The 12,242-nt window shown below is 45.1% G+C and overlaps 1 protein-coding gene across 1 annotated transcript; it reads right to left on the bottom strand.

Moving 5' to 3' along the window:
- Positions 1-784: 784 nt before the first annotated feature.
- LOC125539135 (phenylalanine ammonia-lyase) lies at positions 785-3,465 on the bottom strand. Its single transcript, XM_048702503.1, has 2 exons — positions 2,883-3,465; positions 785-2,763 (listed from the first exon to the last, which is right to left on the bottom strand). The coding sequence occupies exons 1-2, from the start codon at positions 3,275-3,277 to the stop codon at positions 1,017-1,019; spliced, it is 2,142 nt and encodes a 713-aa protein (XP_048558460.1). The 5' UTR covers positions 3,278-3,465; the 3' UTR covers positions 785-1,016.
- Positions 3,466-12,242: the final 8,777 nt, after the last annotated feature.

The following is a 12,242-nucleotide window of genomic DNA, read 5'->3' as shown; positions in this document are numbered from 1 at the left end:
ACAAAACACAAGCATCAAATAACAACAACGCAATCGTCAGGCCTCGTTGTATCAGCAATCTGCAGGGAGAACATCAGCGATCTGTCGACGACCCACTCTGAACTCGGACACGCTATCGCGTTTGAAGACGACTACTTGACTGCTTTCTGTTTCTCCTATCGAGTACGAGATCAGGACACAGCTAGTTGACACCTTCATTTCATCCAACACGAACGCGTTAGTTGGCAGGATACGGTGGCCGGCCGGTGCAGCCGGCCATACATTATACATACGTCGGCAGGATACGGTGGACAGTCAATATACGCGCACATACAGCTGTTGATACGTGTAGATTAAAGAATGCCAAAAGGAGTAGAATACAAATACGCGCCACATACCTTACAATCTTCATATATATTCCTGCCTACGTATGACTAGAACTGAAAAATAGTTCAATCTTCAGGAGCGCAGAGAAACTTCATGTGCACGTATGTGCCTTGGTTATGGACATCTTCAGATGAGCAGCAAATTAAGGATGGTTTTGGTGTTAGGATCTTCATTCATGTGACATTTCCTCTTGTATCTTACTTTAATAATCGGAACATTGTATGAAGACGTATGCGGTAGTACGATAGGTGAATAATACAGTGTTGGTCATTATACTAAAGTCCAAACTGAACTTAGTAAGCAGAGTACTGAAACTGCAAAAACTAGATGCAAGATTGAGAATTCAGAGAAGGCCTCGTACAGTGTTGATGGAACTAGCAAGGACGGAGTTACCACTGGCAGCTCTGGAAGGCATGAGTTTTACTTTCTTGAACCGGTATATTTATCATGGAAACTTATCACACACTGTACCCTTTTATAACTTACATCAAAGAAACTTATCACATGACATGGCAGCTCTGGAATGCATTGGAAGCTCTGGAAGAACGTTGCAAACATCAACTTTTAGAAATTACAATGAAAAAACAGTATCAGCACTGCAGGCTTCTGAAATCTGAAGCACGCTACTCTTCCATTTCTTGATACTCTGTTCAGCAGAGAGGCAGGGGCTCGCCGTTCCACTCCTTGAGGCACTCCAGCAGCGCGTCGATGTGCTTGCCTTGGTTCATGGCAACGAACACCTTGTCCACCTCTTCGCCAGGAGACCGCGTCTTCTCCCCGGTCAAGTACTCCGTTCCAAGCTCCTTGCGCACGAACCGGTAGAGCGGGTACGACCGACATTCGGCGATACGGTTTTGCTGTGCTGCGGTGCCATTCTCCACGGCGCTTCGGGCGGCCTCAACCTCCTTTGGCAACACTGCACGGAGCTCCTGCTCGAACATGGCAAGCTTGGCAAACACCGACGTCTCAACGTCGCGCTCGGCCTCACCATTGGCCAAGGCGTGCTCCACGAGAACTGCACGCATCTTCTGCATGAGGGGGTAGTTGGCGCTGCAGGGGTCATCTGCGTACGCGAACACGGCCTCACGGTCGATTGTGAGCAGAAGGTCCTTCTCGCAGAAGCGTGCGTTGTGGAGATGGCCATTGTTATCAGTGCTCAGTGTCTTCCTAGCCACTGTCTTCACGCAGCTCTTGACAGCATTCTTGACATTCTCCTCAAGGTGGCGGAGGTCGATAGCCTGGCACAACGCGACCAAGAATGTTGAGGACATGAGCTTCAATATGTCAATGGCCTCTGCAGTCTTCCTTGAGGAGATGAGACCAAGAGAGTTGACATCTTGGTTGTGTTGCTCCGCGCTCTGGACATGGTTGGTCACAGGGTTGCCTAAGAATTGGAGCTCGGAGCAGTACGAGGCCATGGCAATCTCGGCACCCTTGAAGCCATAGTCCAAGCTTGGGTTGCGCCCGCCGGAGAGGTTGGAAGGCAGACCGTTGTTGTAGAAGTCATTCACCAGCTCCGAGAACTGGGCAAACATGAGCTTGCCGATCGCTGCAATGGCAAGCCTGGTGTTGTCCATGGACACACCGATGGGCGTGCCCTGGAAGTTGCCACCATGGATAGCTTTGCCGCGGGAGACATCGATGAGTGGGTTGTCGTTGACGGAATTGATCTCCCGCTCGATTGACTTGGTGGCAGCACGGATGACCTCAATCTGAGGGCCAAGCCACTGCGGCGATGTGCGGAGTGCATACCTATCTTGCTTTGGCTTCATCAGTGGGTCAAGCTCACCGAGCTTCTTCGCGAGCATCATGTAGGAGCTGCCTTCAAGGATGTGCTCCATGATGGCGGCGGCCTCAATTTGCCCGGGGTGGTGCTTCAACTTGTGGGTCAAGTGGTCGGTGAACTCCGGCTTGCCGTTCATGACCTCACAGAAGACGGCCGACAAGACCTCAGCAAGGAGGCTAAGGACGTTTGCCTCGAAAAGCACCATGGAGGCAAGGCCTGAGCCCACTGCCGTGCCATTCACCATGGCAAGGCCTTCCTTGGGCTGTAGCTCGAAGAAGCCGTGCTGGATGCCGGCGATCTTAAATGCCTCCGCAGCATTAACCTTCGAACCATCCGGAGCCGTCGCCATGGAGTTTGGGCGGCCGGTGACCAGGCCGGCGATGTAGGAAAGCGGGACGAGGTCACCCGAAGCGGTGATCGTGCCCCGGAGCGGCAGGCAAGGTGTCACGTTGGCGTTGAGAAGCGTGGCGATCGTCTCGAGGATCTCGAAGCGGATCCCTGAGTATCCCTGGAGCAAGGTATTGACTCGGACGAGCATCGCCGCCCTTGTCGCTGCGGCAGGCAGAACGTGGCCGTCGGTGCCGGTGCCGAAGGCTCCCGCGTTAAGGAATCTGACGAGGCAAAGAACACACGAAAAAAAAATAAGGCTTCCATAAACTCAACTCATACACATGACAGAAGTGCTTAACAGGAAGTAGAAGTAGAACTTCTTTGGCGGTTTAATTCGTACCGGATGAGCTCTCTCTGGAGAGCGCCGCCCTCCTTGGTCCTCCGGTGAGAGGTGGCGCCGAAGCCGGTGGTGACACCATAACTGTCGGTGCCGTTCATCATGCTGTTCATGACCCAGTCGCTGCTCTCCTTGACGCGGCCGCGGGCGGACTCGTCCAGCTCCACTCTGGTGTCGCTGCCGGCAGCCACCGCGGCGACCATCGCGATGGTCAGGCTGGCGCCCTCCATCGTCACGACCGGCTTGCGGTACTCCTCCACCATCCGCTTCACCGCCTCCAAATGGCTACCCGAGAGCTCCTCCGCCGCCTTCCCCCAGTTGAGTGGGTCGGCCCGCGCCGGCTGCGCCACGCACAAGCCATCGCCGTTGGCGGCAACGTGTGCGTTCTCGCACTCCATCGAAATATGCAGCAACGGACGCCGGCAGGTGTGTGTGTATCTGGATTCTGAAAGTAAGCTAGCAGCTAGACGTCGGCACTCGGCAGGTGGTGTATGTGTATCTGGATTGATCTGTGTCCTGAAGAAAGGGTTGTGCTGAAGAGGAGCTGTAGCTGCAGATGAAGCTGTGGCTCTTCTTGGAGGGGAATGGAGGGAGGGGAGGGATTAAATAGACAGCGCAGGCGCAGCCGTGTACTAGTAGGTAGGTGTGAGAGAGTGGGTTGGTGTAGACCTGGACGGCGAGGTTGACCACTGAAATGGTTGGTGCGGACGGAGCTCCTGTCGCCACGGGAGCGCACGGAGCGGGGGTGGTGGCTACGCGCGGTGGTGGCTTTGCCGAAGCTGGACTCAGTCGACGTGGGCAAAGCAGGAACTGGTTGGTGCGCGTCGCGCGAGGGGGACGGCGGTTGGTGGCACGGAGGGCTATCTGCCCTGCTGACTTCGTTGTCCGAGTTCATCTTCATTCCAAGTTATCTAAGATGCAATGCTGTTTGTTTCTTCGATCTTGCTTCCGAGGAATCTAACTTTGCCATGGGCAACGTTGGTATGGACTGATGACAATACCATTTTTTTGGGATGTTCACCTTTTTGCATGCATCATGCTCCTCTGTTCCTAAATATAAATCCTTTTAGAGATTCCACTATAAAGACTGCATTCGGATATATATAGACGTCTTTTAGAATATAGATTCATTTATTTTGCTCCGTGTGTAGCCTATAGTAAAATTTCTTAAAGGTTAGAAACAGAGGGAGTAGTATATGTTTTCAGTTGTCTGAAATGTGCGTTTGGAGGTTGATCAAAGCTTGGTTGGGTCTCGGGTCTCGATAACCTCGACCCCTCCGGATGTTCTTATCACTCCGTGGCTGATTCGTGCACTCAACTGCCACCGTAGCAAGGCATTGGCGTCCCTTGTGATGCTCATCACTTTCAATCTAGAATGAGAGAAACTTGAGGGTCTTTCGAAAAATCTACGCCACCACAAATCACCTTTTACATTTTAAAGAATGAAGCGAAGCTTTGGGTTCTGGCGGGGTGAAGCCTTTAAGTAACTTGATGCCGGGAGAGTAACGACCGTTTTATTTTTGAGTTCTTGGTTATCCTTTGTATTATTTCTCACTTAATTAATAAAGGAGTCAAGTTTTTTGCCTCTTCTTTCCAAAAAAAGATATTGGCAAATCACGGTTACTACAAATTCATATCATCCCGCAAAAAATTAATTGTACAGCAGATCCTAACCCCCTCATCGTCTAAAGTTTTATCTATATATATAGAAGATGGAGTCATTCTAGCAAAAAATGCTCTTTTGATCCCGAGCTGACATGCTCCCTGGTGACCAGTAAAATCCAAAATAACAGTAAACAAATTAAAATAATTATGAGTTTTTTGTTTTTTGAGACAATTATAAGTTTTTTTTGTGATAAAACATTGATGAATGTTTTAACTGGATACAATCTTTTATTATGAAATGACAATTGTGGAGGGCTGAAAAAACAAGATGCTCCAAAATGCTTTCAACAATCGTCTTTTTAAAGCATTGATTTTGTCTTTTTGCCCAGACCTACACAGCTGTGATTTCATCACAAACTTTTGCACGCAGTTGAAGCATTCATGAATGTTTACCACAAAAAGTCATATAATTTTGTATCTTTTTACTTAATTTTTTACTGTTCATTATAGAGCATGTGAGGTCGGGTTCAAATACTACATGTTCTCACTCTAATAGATCCCCACTATGGCTCTCTATTCTAAAAAAAATCGAAGAGACATTGAAACATGTCTTTCATTTCGGGTAGATATCAGGTTATTATACCACCCTTCACATGCTCCCATGATCCAATTTTTTTTAAATCACATTCCAAAAAATTCTAAAAAAATCATGGATGTTCACAAAACATATGTCTATAACCTGTAAAAAACTCAGATCAAAATTCGGATATACATTGAGAAAAAAGACAAATCCATATGTGAATAGTGTTATTTCTCACACTACTCATGTTTTGTCTTTTTGAAACAATTTATTCTAGATTTGTCTTTTTTGTTTCTCAATGTGTCTTGTTCACATCCACACAAAAAATCAGAAATTTATGAAACATTTAAATATGACCGTTCAAAAGATGGGGCATGATGGTAGCATGTGAAGGGAGGTATCACCTGATATCTCCCCATTCATCCTCTGCATTCCTGAATGGATAGAGATCCTCTATATATTTTAGCTATAATCCTCCACCTACAAATTTTCTTGGAAGATTTAGGTGATAATTAGGAAAAGCTGACTTGTCCTAATTTTATTGGCCTAAATAACTTTTTAGGTAATTGGCCTAAATAATTAACTTATCCTAATTAAACACTAAATTTAAGAGTTGCCCCAGCTGACCATCCCGTATATCCCCCCTGACCCATCCGTGGACGTAGCATTACTCATATTTTAGCTACTGGCGCCAAAAACAATCCCCCATCCCTCTCTTCTTGATCCTTGGTCGCGATCGCGACCGCCCGAGCTTGTCCGGTAGCTCCATCATGCTGCCCAAGCTCAATCTATAACATTCTTGTGCATCTGCTAGAGTATGACCCAAATTTAAGAAATGTTTTGCAACTCATAACAAGACATCCATGTGTGTTAACTATAATCTATATATCCTACTCCCTCCATACCAGTGCATAAGTCATCTTACGTTGTGCATGCAACCAAGACAGAGGAAAAAATGAGAGAACTTAATGTTTATTTGCTAATTAATACCATTGCGTGCAATAAACTGACCACCGCATGCCTTGCTAGGTAGACTCAAGTCATTAAAAACATACACACCCCACGTCTTTTATTGGTTGATTCCTTTATTCATGTCAGAAACACAAGAAACAAGGTGGAAGTTAATGCACCGTGCCTAAGTGTTTTGAGATTTTTTTTATAAGATGACTTATGCACCGGTATGAAGGGAGTACATAGATAAACCTCGATACAAGTCATTAAATAGCTATTTTGTTGCATGTGCATCCATCCATGTTATCAAAATTATTGTAATTAATAAATTTAGTAGCTTGATCCATAACGTTCTTATGATATGGACATAAGAGCATATCTACAATGCAACCATAGTTTAGAAAACAGGACGACAACTGAATCGATGAGGTTGTCAGTTCAGATTTTCACCGGCCGGACCATCGGTTTAGTTGGTTCATTGGAGATGAAAAACCTAAATACTTGAGCCATTTTTTAATATTGCTCTCTGGTCAAATAAATACATATAAGATGTATTACCTCAATAAATCACCATATATAGCCAGCCTAATGTGTATTGCTTGAGCTCAAAGGTTTATTTTTGTCTTAAACACCATTTTCTGAATACTTTTTACTTTTTTGCTAAAAGACCAAAGCATCTTTAAAAAAATAGAGAAGAGGCCGGCTGCATGTTTTTCGGTTGAACCACGGTCAAGTTTTAAAATTGGGCACACATCATCCATTAGAGCATTCTAAGTTGGTTGCAAATCTCATGTTCAAATTTTCATGTTAAGTTGTTTCTTTACCTTTTGCTTTTTTGTAGATATTTTTCATAGTTTAAATTCTAAGGAATGTTTTCTTTAACAAAAAAGGGTTTCAAAGGACCCAAATGCTATATTGATCAAAGTGAAGGTACATAGCATCTTATGGCATGACCCAAACTAGAATGAAATGACAACCAAGTCCCTGTGCTTTATGAGAAGGACCTTGAAACACGGATACATAATGCAATCAGGTCCAAAATACCCTCCTCCCAGAACTTAGTCAGCGCCTGATACGCAACCACTTGGTTCGATGAAGTCTTCACAACAGCACACCATGAACTCTACTTGAAGGATGCACTACTTCCCTTGTGTCATCGTGGTCGAGAGGAAGAAAACTGGCCGCCCTTGGCCAAGCAAATCGGCCATGTGTATGAACTGGTCAAACATCGACTGACGCAGTTGATGCATAGGATAATCCAAAGCAGACGCCGAAGATCCACTCTGTCCCCAACAACATCTTCACCACCTTGCATCTGGTTCTTCCTGCAAAAACAAGGCGAGTTGGGAAACATCTTCCTGTAGCATAGGGACCAACCAAGCCGGTGCCAGTCGCATAGATCCGGCGCAACAGAACAACAACAAGGCAAAGAGTGCTTGGATCCGACACATCTCTTCTTGCCGCCACCTGGACGGGTAGAGAAAAGTAGCGACCTCACCACCTCCACCACTTACCGTAGCATCGGAGCGACCTTATTGAGGGGGACACTGTCAGATCCATCGCCGTCCTCTTCCTCCACCATGAGGGCAAGGAAGAAGACAACAACGACCACCACGCGACGCTGCTCTCAAGCTATAGGCTGGCATATCGTGCCAAACCAATACATAAAGCCTAATATGCACATGGAGGACCCCGAGCACCTCTATTTAACCATCGCCAGCCGGCAGTGCCGTCGGACGAGGCGTTGGATCGGGCCGGGCAGCCCTGGTCGACTCTCCAGAGAGGAGCGGAGGAAGATAGATGAAGGGGAGGAGAAATGATATTTACCAAGGAATGAATTTAAACTAAAAGAAATCAAAGCCCTAGTTAGTCTGAGCTTGGGCAGCACGATGGAGCTACCGGAGAAGCTCAGTCTATAACATGTTTGTTAATTAGTTACTCATCATACGAACCGCATGAAATACACATGCTGCATGCTCTTACCTCCTAATTGATAGTGTGATTCGAGTAACCGTGCACTACGAGTTCTTTTTTTGCTTTTTGTTTGAGGTAACGCTGCACTGAAGTTACGAATGTGCAGACTGTACTCATGTAAATCATGTTCTTTGTCGTCGATATTGAAACATTTAAAAGAAGCAAGGCGGCTGCATGCACCATGTACAAACTACCAGAAAGGAGATCTTATATAAACCGAAAAGGAGATAGATTTGTTTAGCTAAAGAAAGTGGAGTTCTGCTATGGACAACGGAGTCGTTATCTGATCACTAGGCCACTAATGACCTTTTTTGAAGTGTGAAGAACCCCACGTACTATAGTATTTTAAAGTAACCAAGCACACATGGTTAAGAGCAAGTATAATAAGTCCTACTCAGCAGGCTACAAGACTTGCCACGTCACAAAAATCCTACATAGAAGAGAGAGAAGTGAGGAGAGAGAGTAGAGCCGGCTCTTCACTAGTCGCCCGCCTATACGCATGTTACGAGGCGCAATAGCTGGCTTGCAGCCCGAGCTGCTGCCTGTAAACCAGCGCTTTGCCATTCCTCCCAATCCCAGCATGCAAAGATTAATACTTAAATCCAACCCAACAGCCAACCTATAGCTGTCCTATTATATGGTGTTGGCTGTATGAAGACTATAGATGACATGGACATGACTATAGAGTCGGCTGCTGCCTCTCTTATTAACCATGCTCTAAATGGGGCTTAAACTCGATCATGGTCTCGAGTATTTTCCTATCCTTTTCCTGCTGCTTTCCTATGAATTAATTAGTCCACTTATCAGTCCTCCCACGGTCAGTCAGTCACCGAGTCCCGCGACGGAAACACGCCGGTGATCGGAATCACGTGGATTTTTTGCTTCCTTTATTTATGAACTCCACTTGATCTATTGAAGCTTCGTCTCAAGATCTTGAAACCCGCTTTTGTTCCTGTCTTGGTCGTCCGTGCAATTCCATCTCCAAATGAGTAAATGACGAAGGATATTCCGGTCTGAATGTAAAGCCATTCTGATGCATACTTCCGGCCCTCCAGTGTGAAGTTTCAATCCTCAGTGCACACTTGACTTGCAGACTTGACTTGTGTTGACCAGATATTCTGGAAACTTATACGTACACTGCAAAGAGTTCAACTGTGGAGAGGCTCCGACTGCAGCATGTGCCGTCCTAATCAGTGATTTGTACTCACGGATTCGCGCGTTCCACGGCAAGCGGCGTTTGGTTTTTCTCCTGAGCCTCGATTCCGGCTGTTCCACCGAGGGGAACCCGGCCGGTGTACACTGGTACTGCGTCCGGCCTGGTCATGGTCGGTCACCGCGTGCACACCGTGACCACGCATGCGACAGAAATTGCTTCCTTGACATTGCTGATGATGGTGAAGTTTACATCTCGCTGTAAGTATCCACCAGATTCGTCTGAGTGGTCAAGCGGTTGGTCGTGCGAAGTCAGGGAACGTATTTTCCATAGCCAATCGGTCAGCTCTTACAAACACGGGGCGGTCGGATGCGTGCATACATGTGGACAATCTTGTTTAAGCTTCAGTCTGCAGAAAGAGATCGTTGAGGACCTGATCCGACGACTCGCAAGGACAAGAACCCCGGCTTGTATCAGTACGATCACACTGCATGTGAATCTTGTTTGAGCTTCAGTCTATAGTAAGCTCATTATGATCACACTGCACGTGAATCTCTCGAGGTGAAAATGCATGTGGACACTCGATTTGTGCAAGCAGTTTCTCCCGAACGAGTGAAGAAGTTTAGATTAATTCAGATGTAATCTACATCCGTGCAAGTCCAGGCTGAATAAAGTTCACTCTGTAATATCGCGGTTTTAGTGAAGTTAGTTAAACTGGCTGTTTGCCTGAAGCGAAAAACATGCAAATTCCTCAAAATTATTGTAGCTAGATGTTTTCAGTGATCTTCAGTTATAAACTACTCCTCCCTCTGTTCACTTTTATGAGACCTTGAAGACATTTCACGCAGTGTACAAAACAGCCCATTTTGGTTGTCTGAAATGACTTACAAAACTGAACGGAGGTAGTATATTTTTTGAAACCATTTGGTTGTTGTCTTAAATTAAGTTGAACATCAACGCCCATGCTAATCACTAATCAGGGAATATCCACAATTTTCTTCCTGAAACATTCTCGCACCATGGGTGCTAGACCGGCAATTGCCTAATTTTGACCTCATCTTTGTTGATGCTAGACTTGTTCTGCGAGGATGTTAATATTCGACTTGACCTATAGTTGCCAACAACTCCACCACCAAATCTTCAGCGTTCAAGTTGTTGACCATTGACTTTCTAACATTGGTCAAAATTCAGATTTCCAGAACAAGTGCATTTTTTCCCTTGAACGAACAACTGCATGTGTTGAGTGTGCTTAAGAATCCTACCAACTATAATGGCACCCCTAACATAACCCAAAAATATTACTCCCTCAGTTTCTCCTCAAATCTTAATCATACTATATGAGAGGGCTCTTTGCCACATGAGGGCGGGGTTTCAGCAAGGCATGTATGGCACTTCATCTTGTCAGCTTCTTTTGAGTGCCCTTTAAATTACATGGGAACCTGATATTTGGTTTAGTGAACATTTTCATTGACGAAAGAAACTATCTGTGTTTGGCCGCCAACAAAGAAATGACAATCTTCTATCTAAAATATGTTCATAGCACCAAGTTAGGAGAACATCATATTATGTGCTTTTGTTACATTTCAGACTGAAGTTGGTAAATAGAACACCTAATAGGAACAAGTGGGTACAAGACTGAGAATTCAGAGAAGCCATCACATTTTGCCGACGAAAGCGGAACTAGCCACTACGGAGATGACGAGTGACTATGTTACTACATAGGAACTATTTTAACTTCTTTTTTTACAACCAATGAGTAGTCTACCAAGAGGTTGGGTTACAATCGAGCAAACAAACTTGCTGAAGAGTATTCGGAACCCTGCCTATCAGCGTCAGATTGCCATTTCTCCTTGCTTCAGCTGACAGTTCGTGAGCCAAATTATTACAATTCCTCCCCACGATGTTGATCTCACATGAGAAGTGCAGAAGCTTCGTTTTTATGTCAACCAGCAAGGAGAAACAATTGGATCGGTTCGTCGAGCCAGCCTGGAGCTCATTCCCCATTGACGTGCTGTCAGTGTCCACCACCACTGGGTCCTTATACAATTTTCCTGCTCCAGAACTCCAACCATTCTAACTTTCTGATCGTGGTCTATGTTGGTTTATCATGTCCACACACTATATGACATGACAACAATAGATTCTTTACGGTCATGAAAACACAATAGATTCTTTGCACTATTTGAAGTTGCCTCAAGAGCCACCAGACCATTGATTTAGAAAAAGGGACACGTATATTTATCATGAATATTTACCAGGCATTGTACCATTTTAACTTAAAATGTTAGAAGTTCTACTGGCTACCTACCACTACCAAAGCATGCAATTGCATTTTTTGCAACAAACTAGCAGCTTTGTAGGAAGATTGCAAAACACCGACTTTTAAGGAAATACAATTTTTTTTTAGATTGAAGAAGGAAAAACAATGAAAAAAAATACGGTTTGAAGATGACTACTTGACTGATTTCTGCTTCTCCTACTGAATTCGAGATTAGGACACAGCTGGTTGACATCTTCATTTGATCCAACACTGACGCGTTAGTTGGCAGGGTACGGTGGCCGGTGCAAAGGGACATACATTCACGTCTCCTATATGGTCAATGTACGCATAGAGCTGTTGATGCGTGTAGATTAAAGAACACCAAAGGGAGTAGAATATAAATACGTGTCACATGCCTGAGCAACCTTATAATCTTCATATATATTTCCTGCCTACGTATGGCTAGAACTAAAAAATAGTGCAATGTGCAGAAGCACAGAGAAACTTCATGTGTATGTACCTTGTGTTATGGGCTGAGATCATTAGTGAATTAATAATAATGGATTCACAGGTATGCGGAGGTACGGTAATTGAATAACACCAAGTTAAACATGTGCCTCCATAGAAATCCAAACTGAAACTAGTAAGCAGAATACAGAAACTGCAAAAACTAAATGGGAGATTGTGAATTCAGAGAAGCCCTCACCCCCGTTCATAGAATTCAGAGAACTTAATACTGATCGGTGACCACCTAAGCACGAGTTTTACTTTCCGAATCGCCGTACACACACCATAAGAAATTCCAATAGTTGGTTCTCGGACTATTGCCACGAGGGCTGG

The sequence above is a fragment of the Triticum urartu genome, chromosome 2 (genome assembly GCF_003073215.2).
Source record: "Triticum urartu cultivar G1812 chromosome 2, Tu2.1, whole genome shotgun sequence".
Lineage (NCBI taxonomy): Eukaryota > Viridiplantae > Streptophyta > Magnoliopsida > Poales > Poaceae > Triticum > Triticum urartu.
The sequence above is the reverse complement of the archived record's forward strand: the minus strand, read 5'-3'. Positions and strand labels throughout refer to the sequence as shown.

What these genes read in the sequence shown, in the direction of transcription:
- LOC125539135 (XM_048702503.1), bottom strand. Translation starts at nt 3,277, where the DNA reads ATGGAGTGCGAGAACGCACACGTTGCCGCCAACGGCGATGGCTTGTGC. An exon ending in CTCCAGAGAGAGCTCATCCG is followed by an intron (nt 2,764 to 2,882) that starts GTACGAATTAAA and finishes TTGCCTCGTCAG; the next exon opens with ATTCCTTAACGCGGGAGCCT.